Source organism: Bombus vancouverensis, chromosome 2 (assembly GCF_051014615.1).
Source record: "Bombus vancouverensis nearcticus chromosome 2, iyBomVanc1_principal, whole genome shotgun sequence".
Classification (NCBI taxonomy): domain Eukaryota; kingdom Metazoa; phylum Arthropoda; class Insecta; order Hymenoptera; family Apidae; genus Bombus; species Bombus vancouverensis.
In genome coordinates, this window is record NC_134912.1 from 7,388,883 (window position 1) to 7,415,755 (window position 26,873).

Sequence of the window (26,873 nt, forward strand, 5' to 3'; positions counted from 1 at the left end):
TGCCAATCACATAATCTACTACTGAGTTTCCTCTCTCCCCAATATATGTCCACTCCTCCCTTTCTTTATCTCTTCCATTGATTATCATCCAGTCTCCCTCCTCCAGGTACTTTAGCAGAGTTCTTCCTTTCATGTTCATTTTCTTGTCTTTTGATCGCCTGTTTTTTTCTTTCCCTAGATCCTCGTTTATCGACCCTCCCTCTTCTCCCGTTCTTGCGTTCCAGTCTCCGCCGATGATCATCACTTCCTCTTCTCTTCCGTCTACTCTTTCCTCCATTTCTTTCCATGTCCCTATACGTCTTATCATTGTATATTATTTCTTTTTCCACTATATTATCACTTATTTCTTTGTATTCTATTTCTCTCAGTTCCTTATTTATACCCGTTATTATTCCCCCCTTTGCTCTTCCTTCTTTTCTTACTCTCATTGCTGCCCTGCATTTCCAGTCGAATTCTTTGGATAGTCTATATTTTAGTTTTTCCCAGTTGTCTTCCTCTATCCATGTTTCCGTGAGTCCGATCAAGTCGAATGTCTTCAAATATTCCCACACCTCCTTGTCCTTACTTATTAACCCTACTACATTCCAGAAGCACATTTTCATCCCCTTTGTAGTCCTCCCTTTTCCCCTCTTTTCGTTTTTTTCCTCTCTCTTTCTTTCTTCCTCCAGCCTCTCTTCATTTTCGTTCCATCTGTACCATCTGTTTTCTATTTTTAGTTTCTTATATCCTATCCTTACATATTCGCCCTTTTCTCTTCTTACTCTGGCTATCCTTCTTATTTGTTGCTGTACCTCCCTTTCTTTTCTTGTCAGATCGTCATCTATGTATACCCCTTTTTCCAATTTACTTTTCTCCTTCATTATCCTTATTTCTTCCTTCATTGATTTCATCGTCGCCACTATTATTGTGTTTTTGCCCCCCACCCTTATCATATGTGTTCTTTCTACTTCTGCCCCTATTTTCCTTTTTTCTCTTACGAATTCCTTTACTGTCTCTCTTCATTGCTTCCTTCGTCCCAGTCTACTCCTTTGATTACTATGTTCCTTCTTCTTTTCTCTCTCTTTCTGCCCTGTCCTTCTCCTTCTCGATTCTTCTGATTCTGCCCAATAATTCTTTTTTTCTCTTTTCCACTCTTCTTTCTCTCTGGCTCTTTCTCTCTCTTTCTCTCTCTTTCCCTTCTTTCTCTTTCCTCTTTCATTTCCCTCTTCATTTCCTCCACTTGCTTTTCGAATATACTTTTTATTTCCTTTATCATTTTCTCGAATCCTCTTTCCAATTTCTCCATTTCTTCCATCATTACCTCCATTCCTTTCTCCCTGGTTGGTGTCTCCTTTTCCGACAAGCTGTATTTATCCAATGTATTTTTTAAATCTGCCTTATCTCCCGCTTTATCCATGTTCCTTGATCTTCCTCAATTTGTCGCTATCTGTCGTTTCCCTACCTTACTTTTTTTGCCGCGCTTCAGAATTCCTAACCTCTTCTCTTCTAGTTCTTCTTATTTGTATCTGAGGCTAATAAAGGAGTGTGAGAGAGTGCGTTTCGTCCCGGGACTACCGGTGGACTCGTCAGTAAGGCTATGCCCGGTAGTCCCTGCCTTAGACGTAGACGGAGTCTCGCTAGGTGCGGTATTTATATCAATCGCTCGTATATTCGACCGCTAGCGAGTTAGACAGACAGACTCGTTGTCGTCGTAGCCCTCTAGTGTTGGCGATTGGTACCCGCGGATCGCCCGGGAGGTGTTGCGCCGCGTTGATGCCTCGACCTGTCGGCGTCCTGTTGATACCGATCCGCCACATATCTCTCTCTCGTTCCTTTCTTCTTTTCGCTTTTCTTTCACTTTCTTCTCGTATGTTCGCCCTTTATTTTCCCTCCTTCGTGTCATTTTGTGTTTCCTTCTCCTTTTTCCTTCCACGCTTCACTTTTTCCACAGAGCTCTCCGTCCGCGTGTTACCCTCGCCCCGAACCAAACCTAAAGTCTTTCTCAGAATGTATTTAAACTATCAATATATTGCTAAACTATCGTCCTATCGATGTTATAAGATGTATATGTCTGTTCAAAGTTTTATATTTTTTCGATTGTTGTACGTGAAGATAATGTAAACTCGAAAGTTTGTGCAAATCCTAAAGTTGGGGACTAGATAAAATAAACAAATATAAATAAATATTAACTAACTGAGAAAGAGTGTGTATTTAGATCGATAACAAATTTATTATATATTTATAAATATAAGAACCATGAGGAAGAGATATAATTTTCGATAGAACGTTAGGATTAATATAGTATGATTTCTTGCGTAATATGTACCTTACAGTAAATATTTGTGTGGCTCGCGTTCGATATATTCAACAAATATATCTTCTTCCTGAAATGTAGTTTAAATATTATCCAACGATATTTAGTAGTTCTTCCATTTATATCGATTAATATTGACTAATATCGATTAATATTGACTTATAGATTGAAAACGCATAACATGGTTGCAACACAGAGTTTCGTAGTAATATGCTGTTAAATGTACAGGTTATTAATTTGCTATCATTGTTTGCCAAAACACGGTTTATTTCTGTTTAACAATTGCCTGTCGCTCGTGTGGCTAACCGATTTTGATTTATCTCGTCGCGTGCGTGTCACTTTTGCATTATTGCGTCGTTAATTTATCAAAATCAGCCTTTAACACACATGGTGTGGCAGCATAATCGAAAGCATTCGTCTATATTATAAATTGCCAAAAATTTAACGATGTTCTAGACAGGTAGATTTGTCGACGAGCGTAGAGTCAATTACTGCAAAAGAAATTCTGAAAACTGAACTTTATAACGTGTAATATTCTTCGTGAGATCGTAAATTTACAGTATTTCAAAGTTAATGTAATAAATAATTCTTTACGTTATCCAGTGTGTTATATCTATCGTACTTAGATCGACAACGTAACATAATCGATATAATTGAACTCTGATACTATTAAAATTAAGATAGGAAGGAAATAATGGAAAGTTAGCAGAATAAATGAAATACAATGTAATGAATGAAGAAGAACTATGCCAAATATGTAACATGAAAAAATTAGAATCAACCGAATACATCGTAAAAGACTAATGTATATAGTGAACCAAGAACGAAAATATGCAGGAATAAGAATAGCAGGCAAATTATGAAGGCGAACATTAAAGAAGATGTAAAAGTATTCCACAACTTCGTACAAAGTGCAGTGAGAATTAGAACAATTTGCTGAAAATACTAAGGCAGTAAAGGTCCATTTACAATAATTGATATTGATTGTGATATTAATTATCGATGTTAATTTCTAGCAATAAAGATAGGAATAAGACTAAAAGGGATAGTACAAATCAGGATTATATCAAAGAAAAAAGATCGTTACTTATATATCTACTCATATACTTTTGTAATATTATTGCAGGAAAGTATCCAAATATGAAATATCATTTTATTTTTCGTATGTCGTTTGTATAAAATTAATCACATCAGAAGAAGACTTTTATGGATATTCAATGATACATTTACACCAAATTTAAGACCACTTTTATGCTTCTCACGCTATGAACAATATTCGATATTGAACTAACATTAAGAAGACAGAAGTTGTACCTAACATGGAATACCGACGTTAGGTATTTCCATAAAAAAAGCAAAAGAAATCGTATTCTTTTTATTTTACTCTTCTTTGAGAATAAAATCGTATCTCGGAAGAAGTACATTAAAAAATAGGTTTCTTTTTTCACAAAGCCGAAATAAGGTGGTTCTCGGGACTTGAAAACGACTTATTGCTTTGAGGTACCCCATTTTCTTTTTTCGAACCATTTTTACGGCTCGAACCGTCCCTTTTTCGTTCTACACTGTTCTTTCTTATCAATTTTTCCTTATGCTGGAACAGGACATCTTGCTATCTTATAAATAAAACAACCTATAAAAAGAAGTAATCCAAATATGGAATATTCTATAATTGGACTACTACTGGGCGTCCGCATTTGGAATTTTACAAAGTTAAAGACACGATAATCAATTCGTAAATACTTGCGAGTATCATATCGGCAACAACGAAAAGCATAAATAAATACGGTGAAATAATAACAAAAAGACATCAAATTTACACATCGTTGAAAGTTTTCGAACGGCGGTAAAGTAGAATGATATCCTGCCACGACATTAACGTTCATTACATACACGACACTACATACCAAAGTGAATGAGGTAGCCTACAGCCGTGTGAGATATTCGATTGTCAGATTTTTAAAAATAGCATTATTTCATATTAGGTATACTATTCCATACTTGGTACTTTCCTCTGCTTTTTACATATTTTTAATCAGCATATTACTTAAGCTTGTAATGGACAAAAGTCTAACATAAGAATTTAAAAGAAGATACAAAAAAAATATAGACAAAGAAAAGATATTTAATAATCAATGATAATTGAGCAACTGTTTGGTATTTCTTAGAAACTTGATGTACAAAAATACAAAGATATCAATTATTTATTAATATATAACCCCCTGGCGATTATTTACTCCTGTTCATTCTCGAATTATCCAAATTCAAATATATCTGACAAATTTTCAAACTGAATTTTCCCGAAAACGATACGCCATGGAATAATGTTATATCATATTTTCGACTTGCTTTTTCACGTATAAAACGGAAAATGTTGCGCATCCATTATTTCCTTATAAAACGAAAGAAACTTTTCGGACGACCTATATATGTTGCGTCTTAGAAATATTTAAATTAGTTAAAATTCCATAATATTTGTAAGATATTCGAACTCAATATGGATTCTATAACATGAATAATGGAATTTTATTTCACCGCTATAAATACATAGGCTAAAATGTATAGTAATTACACCATAACGTATAATTCTTGCAAAATATTATATTGCATTTACTTACGTTTTTTCCACAATATTATCTAAATCTAAATCATTCGCATTGTTGAAAATTTATTAGTCCATCAAATTTATAATCTATGAAATATTTAAAATCTATGACATTTAGCAAACTGTCTCTCACCGATGAGCAATGTGGCCAGTCAACGTGTCGAACGTTGAGCCATAACGTGATAACGTGAAGCCATTTCTATCAAGATTTCAGGTCGAAGAAAATTGAAGAAACAGAAGGAAAGGAAAAAGGACAGAAAAAAAAGAAAGAAAGATTGCACGCGATAGAAACTTAGTTTACATAATCACGTTGGCATGCGCGGTGCATTCCATTAATTATGCGCGGCCACAGTCCTCCGGATTATAGACTCTTTCTTGGTTAAACTAACGCCTTGTTGTGCGACGATAGACATTTTGTAATAGCTGGAACGATCCTTCGAGGGTTGGCCACGGACCAAATTCTCATGGACGGTCACGAACAGATATGACCGACCGCGAATTTATTATTCTATACGCGACAGTTTGATGTACGACATCGAGATCGAATTAAACCGATGCGATGTGTCTCGATCTCGCAACCATTCCGTGAAGATATTCGTGCTATAGATCGTATAGCTTAGAATTTAGAATGAAGAAACAAAAGGAGATCGTGATGGGTTGTCGTGTTGCACATACAAAATGTTCCACGCAACTAATAGTTGTAATAGTAAAGATGCAATAGTACTTGTTATAGTAATTGTAGGTCTAATTCTTTATAAATCAATCTCTTCTTTGCTCATGAAAGAGAAAGTAGCATTCCTGATCTTTATAACAGTAATTATAGAGATTACAGTAATTATATATACGTAGTAATGAAATTAAATATTAAAGCGCAATAAGTAGACTACGGATTTTTATCAGATGGTATGTTCTGAATAGAAGAAAGTTGAAAACATTTATTTTATTTGGCTATAGAAAGTACATAGCTTCAGTTTAAGTGTTAAAATTTCGGCTACGTATAGGGGACAGGACAAACTAAGAAAAACAGTCCTTTAGAGATTCGCTCGTTTTTGTCCCATTTTGGAGAAAACACGTAGAAGAAAATAAAAATGTTCTCGTTTTTTTTTTTTTTAATTATTTAGTTACAGTTATTTATTCTGAGAGACCGAATCGCAGTCGTATTCAACCGACAGACCGAATCGTAGCTGCAGTGCAGTAAATATCACCAAGGCAATATCATCTAGCTGCGATTATAGCGGTCAATGTTAGACGTAACGCTTGTATTGCTGCAAGAGGCCAGCATTGTGGACAGTGTCTTCGTAAAATATATACAGATGATAACAAGAATAAATGAATGTCAATAAAGAAGTGAAAAAACGGAAACTTTTGTGTTTCCTCCTTCGCAATTTTCTTCAATTTGGGGCAAAATTGAGCAAATCTCTAAAGAACTGTCTTTCTTAATTTATCGGTCCCATGCACGCTCCCGAAGTTTTGATATTTAAATTGGGGGCACTCTGTATGTGTGTATACATATTTATCGTAATTCCAACCCCCGGAGAGCCGTGGGAGGGACTTGATTTACAAAAAAGACCCTACAATCACTCATCCCTCCCCACATCACAATCATACCTCGCTCCGTATGTCGGACTAACTTTAAAATTAAATTATCTGCAATGCGCACGGTTCTTTCTTTGATCATCTTTATTTCTCTCTAACTATCTTACATTTATTCTTGTCACCTAACGTTGTACTACGTCCAACCTGCCTGTACTCTCGTTATACTAATATTAACATCTAAATATAATTACAAGACGGGCTACAAAAAATATTTGCACGCTATTGTATTTATTATAGCATTTAAATACCGATTACTTAAGTCCAAGTATACGAAACTTCGCGTCATTCGGTAACACGTTTACATGATCACGAAAATTTGATGCTAATAAAGTGAAATATAGAAATATAGAAGAAATATGAAAGAAACATTTTATTAAAAAATCAGAGTATACGCCGATACTTATCGCAGCCACCGCGGATGAGACGAAAAAATGTAACTTTCCCAAGTGGAGAAATGCTAATAGTCCGGCTGGAATTTAATTTTCGATGTTCTTTTGGTCTTTTGTCGCCATCTTTATTTATACTGCCACAATTTCCGTTAGCAAGAAGTACCGATGTTGAACAATAGTTATGAAGTCTCGTTTTAATATGCAATCTTCGTAATAACTACATCCGGCATTGCAACACAGAGCTTTCATGTAAGTATCTGTTTTAGAAGATAAAGTATCGCGTAGCTATGAATTTTAACGAGTAATATATATGCTACGACGAACATTTCCATGATAATAAGAATTAATAGAATACCGTAATTAACGTTCTCCGAGTACTGATTTGATCAAGACGAATTACGTATCTAAAATCACTGGCTAATTACATTTTCTGTTTCCGACGATGAAAAATATATAAAGAATAAAGGGGACAGGGACGAGAAACACGCACTTTTGTGTGATTTTCTATTTTATAACACATTTTTTTAATGGGAATCAGGACTGCAAAAGTATCAAAGCACAAGGATTGTAATGTCCAAAATGCTGTCCATAAGGTAGTAGTAAATATTTGGTGTACTGGTTAAAAACAGGGAATGTTCATTTTGTACTGGAACAAAATACAGATAGAAATGATGAATACTTTATTGATCATACACGTGTCGTGAAAGTAGATGTCGACTTTAATTCAAGATACATAAATATGATAATTAGACAACAAATTAACATATGTGATTGATTCGTTTAATTTCCGAAAATCTCTTGCATCTTTTGTTTTAGTGTATCATTTTTCATTCTTATTACAAATAAATTAAGTCACTTCCTCTTCCCACATTTGCAAGGAACAAAATCAACTAGAACCTGGATCAAACTTCAGTCGTCTTTATTCATTTTTAATCTCATGCTTGCTGAGGTTTCTAGATTATTCAATTAACATTGAAATTGCCAATCTGCGATATACTAAATTAAATATATTAAATACAAATGACTGCAACTAGTGCGATGCGATGACAATTAATGGATATATTTAAAAGTAATTGATAATTATAATAATAAAAAATCTAAAATATATTGTATCGACGAGATTTGTAGTTTCGGTATTAACAATTCCTCGACGTCCTTTCGACGTTTCGTATCGTTTGAAGGTTCATGGCTGCAAGCGTACGGCGCATTGCACAACTATGCGAATAAGCTGCTTTCCATTTATAAGTTCGCAACATTAGCAACATATTGCGATTGTACCAGAGATTGCGTAACATATACCAGGCAGCTAGGAAATTCTGTTTGTCGAGTGCAGACGTGGGAACTTAAAGAATATGATATTCAGAAACCAGTGGATAGAATTAGGAATAAAGGAACTATCAGCTGCGTGAGCGTGACCTGCTTAAATAATAGCAATTTACTATACGAACTGTTACTATTGACAAAATATCTATAGGATATCTCATTTTCAATACATATTCGAATATTCGAAACAGCGTTTCAAAGAAAACTCACTTTGTTTCGAAAGGGACATGCCATGATGGCCAGAAATCTTATCTAGATGAACGTGTCTTCGAGATTTCAACGTGGTCTTTCTTCTTTTTTTATGGAACCATAGATTCTTTATGCACCACTCGATGCATATTTCAATTCTCTATAAAAAAGTATTATGGTAGTTGGTTCAAGAAATGATTACTTTGAAATATATTTTAACTTTAATCTTGTGCAACTTATTGTATGAAAGATAACGTAGCGTCTTTACGTTTATGTTTCTCTTGTCTTTCATACACTCAATTTCAGGAAATCAACGTTGAAATATCTTTTAAACTAAGCATTTTCAGATACAAGTATCTTATCTACTTGTTTGTAGAGAATGAAAAAGTGCATCGAATGGTGTGTAAAAAAAAATGTATAAATCCATGTAAAAAAAATAAAGCTCGCATTGAGATCTTGAAAATTCGCCTTCACCTAAACGAACCTGGTGGTCGTCGTAAGAATATTCTTGAAATAGAACAAGTTTTGTATGAAATACTTTTTCGAACAACGTGTACTTTAGCAGATATTTACGTGAATCGATGAAAATGAGACCCTCTGTATACAGTACACTCGGATTAATGATCGCATGGAGAGATTTATAATCATGTTGCTAAAAATGAATATAAATTATCAGCACGAATTTACCATTTTTCTTCTGTTCCATTTTGCCATATCATATTATATACACGCGCTTAATCGAGGAATTGAAACGATAAATGATGATAAATGTCAGAAGCGAAGATTTCCAATAGAAACAAAGAACACATTTCTATTTGACTCATTAAGATCGGCGAATGTTATTGTTTTTATTATTTTTACCAACTAGTTCTTTCGTTAATTATCCGCGCGTTTTTCACTTTTGATAATAGCATATTGTTTCTCAATGATTAGTTGTAAATTATAAGTGGACTATACTTGAGGTTATTTGATAGATAATAGACATTTATAATAAGTGAAGAGTTAGACGATAGACAGTAGATATGGGTAGTAAAATAAGGTTAAGATAAGATTGTGTGTGCGAGTAGGTGGATATGTGTATAGATGATTAAGTGAGAGTACAAGGCAATGGGAGAAATGATTGTGAACCGAGTTCCTTTTATGACTGGCAGGCTGAAAATAAACTATACTACCACTTAAGATATTTGTAGGGTAGATTGCTTCTTTTTACAATTTCTTTGAAATTTTGACGATACGTCATCTATACGTGATTTAATTGTTAGAGAGCCTAGTCTTATCGAAATGGAGATATTCACCGTCAGAGTAGGAAGATTTAACACGTAACCCTTATAATAAGCCGCTGCTAGCGTAACTTTTTGATTAATTACAAACAAAATATCGTTCTTATAAAGTTGTTAAAAAACTAATATGTAGCTAAGAATGGTGGCCAGAAGAATTTTTTTTAAAGAAAAATTTAGCTCTCACCTCATTGTTTTCGAATAAATTTATTGTGAAGTACGTGTAATATCGGTAAATTCGGTATTCAAAATACTACATGTCCTACTGTGAAACTATCGTCGTATTCGTTTCTCAATTGTTTGTTGGTGTACGCGCGTAGAAAGTACAGACAATGAAGAAATTTCCTCCTAGATGTAGAATCTCAGACGCGCGTGAAGAATAGAGTGGTTCGAGTGTCAGCGTCTTTTACTTTTGCGGGATATTGTTGCGCTATAAATACCTTCAGTGAGATATCAAGAAACTCTGCAATTTGTAGTGTTAATTCTATCACTTTTACCATATATCACTTGTTAGCTGTTCACTTTCGCCATTTAATCCTTCTATAGATTTAGAAGAAGAATAAGCGATGAAAAATTATTTTGAATTACTTGAATTTATACATTTATAACATATTTCATTTTCTCAAGCACAGCTAAAATAAATCACTGCAGCACTTAGAATTTTGTTCACCGTAAGAGCAATTTTTAGTCGCCCTTCAGATTAGTCAAATTCCCTACTAAAGAGATTGCTTTTTATTTTTTTAATCACTCATATCGATTATCGTTTCAACCTCTCAATTTTGACGATTCATTCGCTTGCTTTACTTCACTTTCGAATTAAATTGATATTTCTTCGATAACTCTGGCAGCATGGGTTTACTTCTACGGCAAAGTACAAGCGGAAGAATGTTGCGAGAGATTTCCTCCAAGTTTCCGCGGCTTTCCATTCGATTGTTGTTGCATTCGACGAATGAATGGTTCCTTTTTCGTGTTCCCTGACAGCCTTCCCTTGAGAACCGGACCAGATCCTTGCAAAAGATTCTGCGGTTACTTTTAACCTTTACCTTCGATCAAAGGCGATGCAAAGATCCTTTGATCATAAAGCAGAATTAGTTTTTCGTAATCAACGTCGAAGCCCAAGAATATTTCGAAACGATGTCACTATACCGCGCGTATACCGTTTATTTCTCTTAGACCTTTGAATACAAAAATCATTACTCCGTATATTTAGTTGGTTAAGTAGTTATTTGAAAGTAAATCTAATTTAATCTTATTTAACATCGAAATAATGGTTACTGAAGATGGGGTCTATACAGGGAGTCTCGGATAAAGCGAAACATCTGAAGAAGGAAGAAAACGCAGACAGCCAGAAGCTAATAGCAAGGGCAAGATGCGGAAATGTTGAGGAAATGGTTACTGGGTTGAAAGAGGAAAAAAAATGTGCTTTATGTAGTTTAGAGATAGGCAGCTTAAAATATTAATCAGAAGATTGCTGTGGATTAGAGGACTAAGAGAGAAAGATATAGTAGAAGATAAAATATGCGAAGCGATGATAAACTGGTCAAGAGTTTCGGAAAAAAGCGTAAAGATATAGGTAATGAACTAATTGTGAGTCAATCGTAGCTATGTATTAGTAGTATAGTACTAGGTTGTCCGAAAAGTTTCTTTCGTTTTATAAGGAAATAATAGACGCACAATGTTTTTTGTTTCATATTAGTTTATTGAATTGTGCACGAACATAATAATAGAAATAGAACAAAATGAATCATACCTAATTCAATAAAATAATATAAAACAGAAATTGTTGTTCGTCTATTATCACCTTATGAAACGAAAGGAACTTTTCGGACAACCTAATACATAGATTAAGTATTGGATAATGTATATAGGTTGAGAGAAACAAAGATATACATGTTTTATTAATTTATTAATTTTTATTATAATTTTTAGATATAAGAGGAAATATGTGTGTTTGGGATGGAAGTGTGGATGGGTGCGGGTCTTTGGATGCGCTGATAGATGCTCTAAGAAATATAAGAGAATGAGTGGGAGTTAGAATGTGTAAGCCAAGTACTTTTTCCGGACTATGAAGCCGAAAAATACACGAATATCTCGTCCATCTTGAGCATCTTAGACGTTTCTTCTTTATTTTAATAATATGTAATTCTAATCCCTGGAGGTCATAGAATACAACTCGGTTTGCATAATATACTAAATCACCCAACAGCCTTCCATACCATATCATATCTCAGTGACCTCACGCTTCTACTTCGTATGCTGCATATATCCCTATTCTTTGAGCGTTACTTTAGTCGTCAATGTCTATTCTCATTGCTAATATCATTCTATTTATACGTAAACTTATGTCTAAACTTACTTATTACATCCTGATAGTGCAAACTGCCCTAAACTATTTCCTTTCTTCCTTCATGAGCATCTTAAATATCGCATTTGTATTTTATAATAGAAAAGATCGTGGAAGGAAAATATTGCTTGTTTAAGGGAACAAATATAAATAGTCTGCAGGTGTTTATGCGATGTTTTTAGTTTTACGAATATAAACTGCTACTCGCATTAGAAAAACTCTGACGAACTAAAAATTGAAGATTCGTTAAGCACGGAATACAAAAGTAGTTTTTTACTACGCAAAAAGGTAAAGACATTAGATTTATACGTATATAGGTTCATAGTTTATGGCGTTCATTGAATAGTTGAACGTCGACAGATCTATAATACACGGTGAATAACTCGTTTAGGAGTTTATACCTCCGAAAAGGTTAACCTGCGAATTTTTTCAAATTACCCTCTTATTATATCGTAAGATTGAATTAACATACCAGGAAGTATGTCAGCTTGGTATTACGACTTAAAAAACCGTGGAGAATCTCAACTAGTCTCAACGAGTCCTTGTTTGTCTGATTAGAATTCTAAAAATTCGATATCGTTCATTACGACTATTCAAAAGATCGGAAGTCGTTGTCCGAATAGCTTTGCTTAAATTTTAACTCATTCCTATGGACAATCACGAATTAATGAGGCCAATAAAAGGCTACGTGTCTAGAATCACTCGTGTCGAACATCTCGTTCAGTTCACAACGTATTTCAATTAAGTTTCATAGTTCCATGTGTCGTGCTAATAATTCGAGTAATTAGAGTATTCCCAATTTAATAACTAACAACACCAAAACTAAACCAATCTTCAACGCTTTACACAAGCCTCTAATAAATCTCATCGAGTCTTAGGATCCTTAGAGAAAATCTTTAATACATATCGGTACTTGCCATTGATAACGACAGAACTCGAAAAATGCAAATTTCAGAGGAGAGGCTTTTTAAAATTTGAAAAGAAATCTTCTTGTGTCACTTCAAACACATTCTAAGGCTGACTTAATACAAGATAATAGAAGGTAACGCTATTCTCGAAAGCGGTAGATCCTTCCATTCGTAAGGTCAGAGAGCAACAGCGTTGTTGAAAAATCGATTGAAAACCGAAAAACCGAAAAAAAACAGATTGATAACGACGTAAGTAATGATTTTGCCCTCTGACGCAAAACTGATTATATTTAACTAGGAATTATAAATATAGCGTTTTACACAATGAAAATAGAGACATAGCGTAGACTATTGTAATTGGATAAAAGGAAAATTGAAATTCTTTCAGTCGTGTCACTTTAGTCTATGCCAAGCGGCGATATGCATTAAAGATTTCTGCTCGCAATTTTCGCTGGCTAAGTTCGAGAATGGAAAAACATAAAAATCATAATATTTCCATAGTGTTCGGGGATTCGAGGGATCCTTTCCGTAACACTGGTGATTTCAAGCATTCCATTAACCTTTTTCCCCTTCGATTCTAAAGATTCGGATTTTCTTTTCCTTCCGATTACGAAGTCCTCTATCATAAACGTATAAATAAGAAAGCAACGATCTTAACCACGCTTCCAATTTTTCCAAGAGTTTTCCATGTTTCCCTTCTGAAAACGTATTCAACGTGTGTCGACTACGTAACGAGTGTTTCATCGAGCGTGCGCGAAAGATTTCGAGATCCGACTATGTAGTCCACAGGTCCACAGAATTCACGAATTCTGCCAAGTTCTTCTACGTGGCCGGCGTAATGAGCACTTCCTGTCGTTCCTTCGAGGATTCTTCTGTTTCGCAGGCCTATCACGGAGTTGGTAATCGTCCCTGCATCAGAACGGTAGCCTAGGTGCCTCGAAATCCAGGTCGCCCCATTTTGCAATTGGCAATCGGCCTGATCCGCTGGCGAGAAGACTGCCAGTAAGTTCCAGTCGTCGAGTACTGCCAGGTCGCTGTATCTATCGGTCGCCGGGTCACATCTTCTACCGTTCTTTTTTTTTTTTTTTTTTTTTTTTTTTTGAACAAATTACGAACTTATCGTATTCTCATTTTCGTGCCACTTTTATATCGATAAATTTTCTATCATTTCTGGAAACTTGCGATGTCTTTCGTCGGATGTATGTGTCCTTTAGTTATCCGTGTATTTTACGTTTCTGTTTAGGTTTGTTATTGAAGCTTAGGCACCGAGAGGATATAAGTAGTAAGAGCATAAAGAATAAGGAACACAAGAGGCACCATATAAGGTCAAGTTGAAGTTGTTGGTTTTAAGTCAGTTGATGTTAAGTACAGGAGATGTTCGATGGTTGGAAAAGAAGACGATAAGTGTAAACCCAAGAATAAAATGTAACTGCAAATCCGTTTTAAACCAGAAAAGGGACTATGAAAAATAAATAACGAATGAAAGATAGCTGTCAATAAATTGCGGACATTTATGTAAACTATTATTTGCACAAACACTATTAGAGGAATGGAACCTGGACGGAAATTTATTTTATTTATTAAATATTATAATAATCCCTGTTTCAGATATTTTAGATATTTCTGCATTTTATGTGTACTCTGTGGCGTATCTGCACCTTTACATTTTCCATAAATACATAAAAATTCACAGTCTAGTTACCATGATTCGCTTCGTGTATTATTTTAAATCAGTAAAATAAATCGAAGCGTGTTTTTCTTTCTTTTTTTTTTTTTTGTGTGTGCTTCCAATTTAATTTTAATTTTTGTAATTGAACTTTAATAAAGAATCTATATTGAAACATTTTTTCCCTATATTAAATTTTTTTCAGAATTTTTTCATAATTCGCGATAGATAAGCTTCAACGTTCTGAAGCTCTTATCGAACTCGTTCGTCTTCTTTTCTTGTTCCTTGTCGACATTCGCGTCGTATCTTCTCTTCCTGTTTTCGTTCGTTATTATTCTCCCGCAGCCGAACCCACCTCGTATTTTCGGCATCCAGGACAGTCTTCAATTCCTCTGTTTTCCAAAGAAAATTCATCGAAGTCTATTTTTCACGAGAACGGAAGGAAGTCGGGCGAGGAAAGAAGAGAGAATTGATTCAAACGCGCGGGAAGTTCGCGGAGTTCAGCTTCGGGGATGGGGTTGCAGGTTGTCGAAGTAGCGGAAATCCACGGCGCAGGAACACTGTCCGAAGGTGTTCGCGTTAAAAGTTCTTTTTGTTCTTTTCGAATGAAATAGGTGGAACACTAGCAACTGAACTTAGATTTATTGGTTTCTGTGAAATTGGAATTGCAATAAAGAAAAAGATTCTTCGTTCTGCGACATACAGGAAATGTAAAATTTGTAGTTCTTATTGATCTTGAAATTGAATTGAAAAACTATTGTACCGTATTTCTTCAAGTATAATATTTTATCGTTTCAAGAGAACGAATGTTCATTTAGCAAAGAAAAATTCGATAGTTTTACAAATTTTATCAGAATCGCCACGGTACGGATGCTAGGTGAGGCAAATCTCTATTTAGATTCCATTTCCTTAATCGTACTCATAAAAGCGCAAATTTGTATAAATGGTACACGTTCTACGCGTAAAAGAAAAAGAACATGTTTTTAATTATCCTGATCTGATCGCTAAGTATTCTACTATGGCGAAATGGAATTAACTCCCTGGTGAGGTTCTCAACTAACTCCACGAAAGATTTAAATCTAGACTTGTAATCTTAAGACTCGACCTAATTCGAAATTATTGATGTAAGACGGATTAGTGTCATGCGTTACTTGAGCGAAATTATAACAGTGTCTACTATATCGCGCGAGATATTTCGGGATCTTGCAGTAACAGTGTTAAATAATCGAACACGTTACGAATATAATTTCTAATTTCTGTTACTTTGAAATTAATTTCAAAGTGGATTTTACGTACTTAATCTACGTCCATTTTATTCGCAATGAGAAATGCAATTTATTATTCTCGTGTTTACAAATGCAGAAAGTAAACACGCCACCCTTTTTTACCTCGGATATAATAAAAATTATTTTTAATCTCGTATTAATGTCGCCACTTAATTTATTCACTTTCCACACTCATATTTGTCAGAAGAATAAAACGTTACGTAAATTCTTTTATCGTTACAGAGGAGAAGTGCGGAGATAACGGTGGACAGTGGGGAGCAGAATGCCGTGTTCATCCGCATTTCCGGTGAGTGTAACTCGTGCTGCATTAAAAATTTAAATGAGCGTTGACTTATTTATCTTTTTTAAACCGTTGTCTTTTCATTTACATAATGAATTTGGAAATGATGTTATACAAATGCAACATCCAGTCGAGTCACAGTATTTTAAATATTCCTTCCCTTACTCATAAATATATATATACGATGTTTAAAAATACCATTGCTACAAATAGAAGTAATACAAATGTTATAAATATTGCAAGTGTCGCGTGTATATTTTTCTTTCCTCGTCTTTTAAAATTACGAATACTTGTACGAAAATAATATCGAGAAGTTTCATTCTCAATTATGTACAACGAACGTAAATACTTTGTCCGATTAAAGCGCTTATCTCGTTTACCTTATCATCGCTTTTTTCCTCTTACTCCTACGTCTCTGTACATAGAATCGAATATCAATTTATTATCACATTACGCAAAAAGTACGCCGATTATCGAAATCTTGGATGCATATTACAATAATTCATCACGGAATACATAATTCAGATAATTAAAGAGCTATTCGTATTACGATCGCTTCTCGAGATTTTCCCTCTTTCCGATTATCGCATCCTTATAATCTATAGAATTTACCATACGTGCCTCCAAATTATGGATATTATATCGCAGTAATTCACTTAGACACAGAAAAGTTATTTCACGAAAAACGCCCTAAAAACGATTTAATATTTTCCGATCTACAAAAAGTACATATCCACAAAAATGTCTAAAGAAATTTGAACTTTCACGAAATGTCAACAGGGAATGTTTTGTCGATCTTCATATTGACGCTTTCGGACAAACATGTATTTTTTTATATCTATCTTTTGTAGTACATAATATAATACTATATATATATATTCGCGTTCAAAATTAATAACGCGTTAGTTTTGATTACATAAGTTATAAATGTCTATGTGAATAGATTTGAAACTGTAAAATTACATAATATCATTGAAAATTAAATTTTAATGCAGAAAGTACCAGTTTATAAGTATTTCTTCCATTATCGATATAATCTGGTATTAAATTAAGTTACGAACGTAATCTTTTTCACATATTTGTTTTCTATCCGATAAATATTTGTAAAGACTCTTATATCTGTTTTTATTGCTTTGTATTTACTTACGTGTGCGTTCAATCGCGTTTGACGGGGTATTGCACATATGTAATTACTTTCAACGTTGTAATCCATCATAATGAAACGTGAAGAAACCCGATATTCGAAAAGGGGCATCCAGAGTCATCTTTTTACAGCTTTGTCATTTTTTACTGGAAATAAAGTAATCATATTTCTCGACATAATTTTATTCTGCATTAAAAGGTGAAATCTGTACAGTGCCGATTTGACAGGCTTTTCATAAATACCGCGATTCTATAAACGAGAGAAAGCTTTAACTTTGAACATCTCGAAATATAATTTTGACAGATACGTTAATAATATTCCAAATAACTTCTCGTTTGCTTCTGTTAAACGATCGCAAAATTTAATATTTCTTTGCTTCCAAAAAAACATCATACTATCAGAATCTTTCTAATGAAATGCCAATGTTTCCTTTAACGCTTTTACTCCCAAATTGTTCTCATGAATGTTGGAAAATCGTTCGCGCGTTAGTTTGCGTACGAGTCGAATTACTATGCAACAAAAAGAAAAAGAAAAGGAATTTAACACAATTGCGATTCATTGTTCCACTAGACAATATCAGCGTACTCTCTTGAAATAAATGAGAAACCAGCGTTTTACGAAAAATAAAATTCAAACGGTTCACGAGGAAATAGCAAGCATTGCGCTACTGAAGCAACGCGAAACAACAACAACAAAAGTAAATCATGTCCTTTGCCGCAGTGGGATTTGGTCGAACCATTGCCCATTGTCCACTTTTTTCCCGTCCCTATGGTAGTGAATCTGTTTGTAACCATAAATTCAATTCGAATTGTTCGCAAGAACGCTGAAACAGAATCGCATCGTGTAAATGAAGCTGCAAACAAACTACTGAAACGCGAAATTATTATCATACTAAGAAACCACGCAGCGTAATAAATCATTGTCGCTGTAAGTGCTAGCTTTTCGTATAGCTTACTCGGACGATTTAGCTTATTCGAAGGAAATTTGGAATTTTAGTTTTCCGACTCCATTTATCTGAACTACGTCTATCGAAACGAAATTTTGGTTATCGCCTGATTAATTGAACTTTTACCGATTAAATTCGCTTGTCCGTGAGTTCCTATCGTGTGAACGGAAAATAACAGATAGCTAAAGATATTGACGAGTTTCTATTATATGAACTTCAATTATATAAACTATCTGTTCGTCGATATCTGTTCGGATAAATGCAGTTCTACTGTAATTACAATAGTAAATACGTATGGATTATTCTACAATTACGCTTCATAGCTATCTCCTACTTAGAGTAGACAGCGAGTTTCGTTGAAATTTTTATCAATTTTACAAAAAGAAGTCACAGAGAATCTCCTAAAATTATGAATCTGTAAAATCCCTATGAAAAATTACGAATCGGTTATTTTGACAATTCTATAGATCTTTGCCGATAAATAAAGAAACTTGCTCGAAACAAGGATACGAAAGGATAAGAAAAAGTATAAGGAGTAATCAACGCTAGTTAAGATTTCTGCTGAAGTGCCATTCGATCGATTTGCTCGGTAATAAACCGGTTGATCGATAAAGAAAACATCGATCGAAATAGACAAACATGCGGAGAACGTTGGTTAATGAACGATACAAGGAATCATGGCACCGCACTATTAATCTTTTAATTGGTCGTTAGAGCCGAAGGGAATAATTGAAACAATTAAACGGGGAATTCTAACTTACGATTGAGTTTTCTCAAGACGTCCGATTCGATTAGAAAAAGGTTTACGAGATAGAAAACGGGAATGACGATCGGGAAGTATTGTGTGTTTCCCACGACAGTGTCGATAAACGATAATGGACCCTTGTGTTTGCCATATTTGTCTTGTCTAACGAAACGTTCCTGTCCGATTGACTGTGTGTTTACCGATCCTGGACTTAACAGATAGCCGCTCATTGAATGCGTCAGTAAATCGTTAACCTTCGATTTCACGATGGGACTTCTCTGTCCGCACCTTTCTTTACTCTTTGTCTCCTTTGTTTTCTCTCTTTTTCTACCTTTTCCATTCGGACTCATTTTACGCCAATAAAATTGCGTACAGTGGCTACGAAAATCATCGTACGAGGGTCGTCCAGATATTAATAGTCGTCGATTTTGAAATAACAATGATACAAATGCATTTTAAAAACTTCTTTTTATTTGCAACTTTAGTATATGTACTAAGTTAATTTTCAATATAATCAGCAGCCCTATTTCAATGCTTATCGTAACGATAAATACGAGTTTTTGTATGCGTCATACACTTTCTTCGTCATTCACCTCCGCCGTTTACACGTAAGCATCGTCTTGCACAGTTCCGTAAATCATCGTTTCTTGCGAGAAATGTTATCGTTGATTCTATAAGTACATTCAATCTCGGTCTAGTCTACACTGTAGAAAATCTACTTTCTGGACAACCGTTTATTATATCAACTACATGTATATCAGTTATTACAAAATTACAATTGCCATTAGATTTATATCAATTATGCTCAAGTATTCGTACATTAAATTTCGTATCATTTGCAGGTATTTTCATATGGTAACTAAAATTTCATATTAAAGTTCATAAATAATTATCAAATAAAATTTCATGTTATAAGTGGAAACGAAATGACATCCTCGTTGCGAAACTACTTAGAAATACTTCTTGCGGGCACTGTACTTGCATGAGGGAATGGATATTTGGTGCGAATGTTTCTATTAGTAAGTAATTGAGTTTCGAATATCGATTCAGATATACATATTTATCATCGACGCAGATGGTTGTGAAAATCACGTCCGACCATCAGTGAGTTTTGCATGGTAATAGTATGTCGATTATAGGAAATCTTTCTGGAAGAAGCAGTCCAGTGAGGTATTACGAAAAAGGATTTTCTCCTAGCGCACGTAATGCTTGCAAACTATGAAAATCTTGTATGAAAAAATTGTGCAAACTGTCATTAGAAAAGATCTTGTGATGCTTCTATTTGAGAAACCTGAATGTTTAAGAGTTTGAACGTGCTCGTCCTTTTGTACAAAGCAAGCAAATATAGGCGAATTAACGAGCGAATCAGTGAGAGTCTTACTCATTGATCACATCTAATACTATGTCTGGTTTGGTGGAAGTAAACGACTTAAAATTACGTCATCTTTAGGACGATGCTATACGTACACAGGTCTAAGATAATATAACATAAAAATGATAAATTCGCGATTGAACGAAGATCAGACGAAAATTAGACGTAAAAGCGGGAAGTCATGTCGATGATTAATCGCTATACGTTTATACGAACGCGTTAATGCTCGTGCTGAGAAGCGAAACTGATGGATCTTCCGCCTCGACCCGATAATATTTCAGGAAGTAGCCGAGCTACGAAAGAAACTGACGTACAGTGCGCTTCCTGAACGCTGCTGAACTTTCTTACCTCTGAATGAATGTCTGCTACACGAATAAACTTTCAGAACGAATAATATATCGTTTTCTCTAGGTTCAATAAGAAAATTTTGTTTTCAAACGTTGATAGTTGCATGAATGTGTAACAAGAAATCGCAAGGAATTGCGAGTTCGAGTTATAAATAGCATTTCGAAGCTTTTTGGTCGAAACCTGTCGTCATGCTTCGTGATTCAAAATAAAAGAAAAACGTTGTACGATCGTCTACCTAAATTATTAATAAAAGCCTGTAAAAGCGATATGGAATTCAATCGAAATGGAATTCTTTCCAATCTTTTTCAATAAGTATGATATAACGTATATAATAATAGTAATAATATAATGTATGATATATAACTTATAGTATAATATATCGCATAGTGTAATATAACGTATGATTGATATACAATATTTTTCAAACTATCGCGAATATCACCGTGAGAAAAAGGAGAATGGTGAAAATATACTTTTAAACCGACTGGTATACTCGGCAAAGAACAAATGGGGAAAAGTAACGAAGCGATAACCTCGATGGAATTTACGCGTTATAAAGTCTGTCGGTTTCTTTGACTGATAACACGTATAGCTGCAATTAGGTTAATTAGACAGCGACAGTGCGTGAGCACGCCACAGGCAGTGGCGGATCCAGAAAGGGGCGATTCAAGAGTAATAAAATATAAAAATGCTATGGCAGATTTTGAAAAACTTATTAGGTATATAATTGATGCGAGTTTAATTGTTTACGCCGTAGTATCGGACAGAGGTATTAAAATATAAATTACAAGGAAATTTTAAATCTCGTAAAAGAAGGTTCATAAATGTTACACATTTTGCCCCACCCAGGAAACTCACCTGGATCATCTACTTTTACTGGTCACGAGGACGCCGTAGGACGTTTACGTTCTCTTTCTATGAATCGAACTTACCTTTTATATCATCTACTATTATTTATTTATTATAAAACATCCGGGTTAAAACTGACTCGCAGTTATATTCCTCTTTGGTTTACATCTATGGTCTACTTTTTCAAGCTTAACATCTTTCATATATAACAATTAGTTCTGAAATTTATAACTTAAACTTGGATTAAAATAGAATTATGTCTATAATGTAATAGACAAATTATGTCTATTACCTCTTATGTTCCTTATTCTCTATACTTTTACTATTTATATTCCGTCAGTGTCTAATCTTCAGCAAGATACAGATCCAAACAGGAACGTAAAATATAAATTTTAAGAAGTAAGAAATTCTAACAATATAAAATTAAAAAATACAAAAATATAATACAAAACTATAAGTTATGAAATTATTCCCTGTTCCTCTTTGGTCCTCCTTCTACTTTCTCTCTCCTGTTCTCCTCTCTCCCTACTAGCGACTTACCTTTTATATAAATTATTAACAAATTAAACAAATAGATACAAAAATTCGTAAATTCTAGGGACACGTGACATCGAGCTGGATGACTTTAATTGTCTAATTTTACGAATTCATTCTTCCAGAGTAGACAGCATTTTATTTTAGTAAAGTATATATTTCGTTATAATATTTCATGTCGATACTTGGAAATATTAGCAGCTTTTGAATTATACTATCGCATGTTATGAAATGGGATGTTTTATCGAATGAAACATTAAACGCATATAATCCTATCAAAATATATATTCAATCACTGTAATTTAATATTACCGTGACGATGCATCCAATGTGAATTATGGTAATGAATGGTGCAAAAAATGACTCTGTACTACATGTGGAATTTTATATTTGCTATCTTTTATTATCGAATATCCATTTTATTTTACACGTATCATAAAATACCCATTCTATTTTATCATTTCCAATAATAAAAATCGGCATGCTATATAAGAAAATATTTTTTCGCTCAATTTCTAATAATCCTTGGATAAGTGTTTTCTTACACGAATAATAAATATAACGACGAATAACAACAAACAAGAAGATTTACGTTATCGAAATAAAAAAGTATAAATCAACATGAAGAGATAGGTCCCCTAATCTTTGTTGACCAAGCATTTTTACTTGACTCAAGGATTTCCAATAATAGTATCAATAATACAACGTACAAAAGCAAATGACTTGCAGTATCATCGCAGGAAAATACAGCAATTTTCGTGTTTATATTGATTAAGCTTTCTCCGCGTACATCAATTCCTAATGACAATTCGTTTTCATAATAACATTACATATAAGACACAAAATAACACTATAATAACACTAGTGCGTACTAACATAACAAGTTCCTTCTTCGTTTTCTCACTCAATAAATACAGGACGTTCACGTTATTAGTTCCCAGCGTTTTTCTCGTAAACGATAAGTATGAGGAGAAAATGAAAGAGGGAGAAGACGAATGATTCAAAGTGATGTACATATTTACGATAATATTTTCCTCGCAAGTGCGTAAATGCACGTGCGTTCTGCAGCTGCGCTATTCTTTTAAACGGAAACCTCCCGTTTCGTTTTGCGCACATCGAACCCTCTCGTCTTCTACGAAAAAAATGTATTAGGGTAACACGATCGAAAACTGATTACTAATTTAAAACTAAATATTTTAACTTCAATTTTTTAGAGTTTATCATATAAAAGACAAAGAAGACATAAATACAATAATACTGCGTTACGTCTTTTCTCGTTTTTGATAGTCTACAAAATTAAAGTTAAAATATCTTTTAAACTAGAAAATGCGCGAGCATTTTCGCACTTGCGGGAAGAATATTGTCCCGAATATATAGATCACATTGGACCAGTCTTTCTCCTCTTTCGTTTTTTCCCCTCATGCTTGTCGTTTATGAGAAAATCGCTGAAAACTAATAGCGTGAACACCTTATATATCCAAAAGAAGTTGTTGTTTCGGTATTCCTTAAAATAAAATTGCAATAAAAAATGTTAACTTCTGCGAAGGACCATGAATAGATTGAACCTAACGAACTGGGATTGTATAGGCAGTTGGGAAATTGGAAATTTGTTAATTAAGGTCAACTCTCGTGCACATGGAAGCTAGGTGTCAATGTAGGTTCTAAGATAGCATCGATTAATTGGTTTAAAATTAAATTTTTTTATCTTACATAAGCACGGAGTTCATTTATTTTATTTACTTGGACGCGTTTCAACCGAATCGCTCTCTAGATGAGACATCGTTACGTAAACGTGTAAATTCTAAGGAAAATTCTTTTTCTTCTTTTTCCAATGAAGGACAAGTTTCGTTATCGAGTGAATGTATTCTGGGAAAAAAAGCATGCAAAAGGTTGGAAATAGGAGAAAAGTGGATGAATCGATTTTGAAAAGTGTAGTTGTGTAGGTAAGCGAAAAGTTGGGAATTTGTTAATTAAGGTCAAGTCCCGTATTCTGCGCGCATGTGAAAATTCCCATTATGTTTCTATCTTTCCATTGTAAACTCTACAATGCAACCGACTGAGAAACCGAGTAAAATTAAGTCTAGTAATTTTGTTTAGCCACTAATTTTATTCAAGTAAAGCGTGTAAGGTCTGTTTAAAGGAAGAGTGATTAGCCAAAATTATAGTATATTTTCTACAATATAATATTTCCTAAAATTATAATAAAAAGTAAATTAATATATGTTAATAGTATTAGAAACACTTGCAGAGCTTCGTAAATATGAAACAAATTATATATAATTGTAAAGAAAATGTGACAATTTTTGAGAGACTGCGCTTTGGTTATAATAATTGTGGACAAATTATAGTCAATTAATGACAGTAATCTGCAGAAAAATACCACTAACGATGGAACTTTTTTCTAAAAGTTAATATTCAGTAACAAAGTTAACGTCTTCTATCGTCTTGTCATCTGGAAAACTCTTTATCCTCGGCTTCTTCGAACCTTTCAAGATCCAATTTTCTTAGTCTGCGAGAGAAATTATTTTTTATAATTTATTAACAATGAAAGCATAATATTATCGAATCATCCAGGCACGTGACCGTCTACTTATTGTTTCCAGCAGAATATTTACACAAGCAGCGAGCGTCATACTCTCGCAACAATACTCTTAATAATTCCGAACACGAGCCCCGATATAGATTATTATATTTCTGCGTATTCATCGTCATTGACCATTTTTGTTTGCGTTCAATCTCGACAAACGGAGAATCGCAGTATCGCGCTGACGTAGAATTAATCTTCCAGTGATCATCAGTTTACTGTATTTATAATTTATGAAAGATTCATTTCGTGACTGCAACTATAGAAAAAGATCTCCAGAGCGGTTTGATTTAAAAAATAATTTTACTTTAATGCTACTATTAATATCGAATGGTAATATTTCTCGAGATAAATGTGCAACGATGTGCAACGTGATATAGAAATTGTGACAAAAACAAATTCGATGCTCACAATGTACAGCATCTCAAAAACATAAATCCTACAATTCCATAAGACCATTGTTTGTCTTTATTTCAACCATTGACCTTCTAGTACAAAGATAAATTGCGGGTAACATCAAAAGCTAAATGTCACCCACCATTCATGACACGTAAACTTTCTTTGTTATCTCGATATTTACGTGGAATCAATTATTCGAAAAACGCCCACATATTTACAAAGAAGAGAGCCTGTATTTTATGTCATATTCCTCTTCGTACTTGGTTTATTTTATTGTTAAAAAAATTCCATGTTTTCATTGATAAACGTCATCGTGTTATTTAGCGTTATTTTTAATGTTAAGATAAAAGTCCACTTGAAAGTAAAACTATCGCGAATTGCTCTCAAGAGTATCTTGACGTAGTGTCCACTTGTGAGAAATACTCTCGAGAGCAACTCGCGATAGCTTTATGTTCAAATAGAAACCCACCTTAATGTCAAATCTCTGATAGCACGGACAACAGAGCATAAGTGAGAATTATTAATTTTCCAGAGAAAAATTTACTTGCAATCTTCTTGAATATACGCTTTTGAATATACAACACTATTACAACCTAGAATAAGATAAAAGAGCAACAAAGAAATTTACCTGTTAGAATCGTAAGCAAAGAACACGGTCACCTGTCTTTAATCTGTACCACCTTTAAAGTGTTGAGAGCGACTTTTCATCTTATGGCGACTCGTGCGGTCGCTCTCAACGCATTGTCCACTCTTACGAGAAATACTCGCGAGAACAACTGACAAACGAATACACAGTGAAACTGTTATTGCTGTAGAGCTGCCCTCGTGAATATTTCTCGCAAGCTGACAGGACACTGCGTTGAGAGTGACTATCCGATCTGACAGTGACTTGGATAGTCGCTGTCCATTTACGCAACTGTCCATTTACGTACACTTTCGAAAGCAACTGGCGATAATTTTACTCTCGAAGAAACATGCGCACCTATGTACCTTTAACGCGTTAAAATCGCGCGACATATTTCATCTTACGATTCACGCGATTCACATCTAACGATTTCTTCGAATCGGTTCGCAGAAAATGCCGCATTGCCAGCATCCGGCGTATCGGTGACTTTGACGGAAGTGCGCAATGAAGCCAGGACAGATACGACGTTCAGACGCTTGTCAGAGGTAGACCGCAGCCTGCTAGAGAGTTTGGATATCGGTCGTTCCAGGCCCAGACCCACCGGTCGATTCCTGACGATGCACAAGAGACGCCGTAAGAGGCTTACCACGAGATCCTTAACCGAAGAGCCTGGTATCCTGGACGATATCTTCCACGGCCTGGTTCAGGTAAGCCATTGATCGACGAGGATTTAACCTTACATGTATATGCGTAAAAAGATGCCGTTTTCTCGGAATCGTATCCACTGTTATCTATAAGATTCGGCGTATCTTACGATACGTATCGTTTCGATATTTCATTCGTGTTATTAAGGGAAGTTGGTTAAAGGAATAGAACGTATACAGATTTTATAGGATATTAAATTTTATATTTGAATAAAGTGGAAAGCTTGTAAGAAAGGAATATATAAGGAAAGGATATCATTGAATGTTTTATAAACTATACTTCTTAATATTGGATTAAAAACTTGGAAATCTTGAAGGTAAACTATACAAGGTTTTTCGTTTCTTCTTCTTCTTTTTTTTTTAATATCAGATTAAAAAGTTGGAAATGTCGAAGGTGAAACGTAACGAATGAGAGGAAAGCTTGTTGATTATTTTTGTTTAAATTGTTCTTCGAGTTTAGATCGTGACAT

General features: G+C 34.4%; 1 protein-coding gene across 8 annotated transcripts in view; it reads left to right on the forward strand.

Annotated features, from left to right (window-relative positions):
* The window catches only part of LOC117162164 (uncharacterized), a 144,352-nt gene that overhangs the window by 98,606 nt on the left and 18,873 nt on the right, over positions 1–26,873 (forward strand). For all 8 annotated transcript variants that reach the window (XM_076625634.1, XM_033344034.2, XM_033344031.2 and 5 more), the window contains 2 exons: positions 16,096–16,159; positions 26,150–26,406. In XM_076625634.1, the coding sequence (XP_076481749.1) occupies positions 16,096–16,159; positions 26,150–26,406 (321 nt within the window). The remainder of the gene's footprint in view (positions 1–16,095; positions 16,160–26,149; positions 26,407–26,873) is intronic.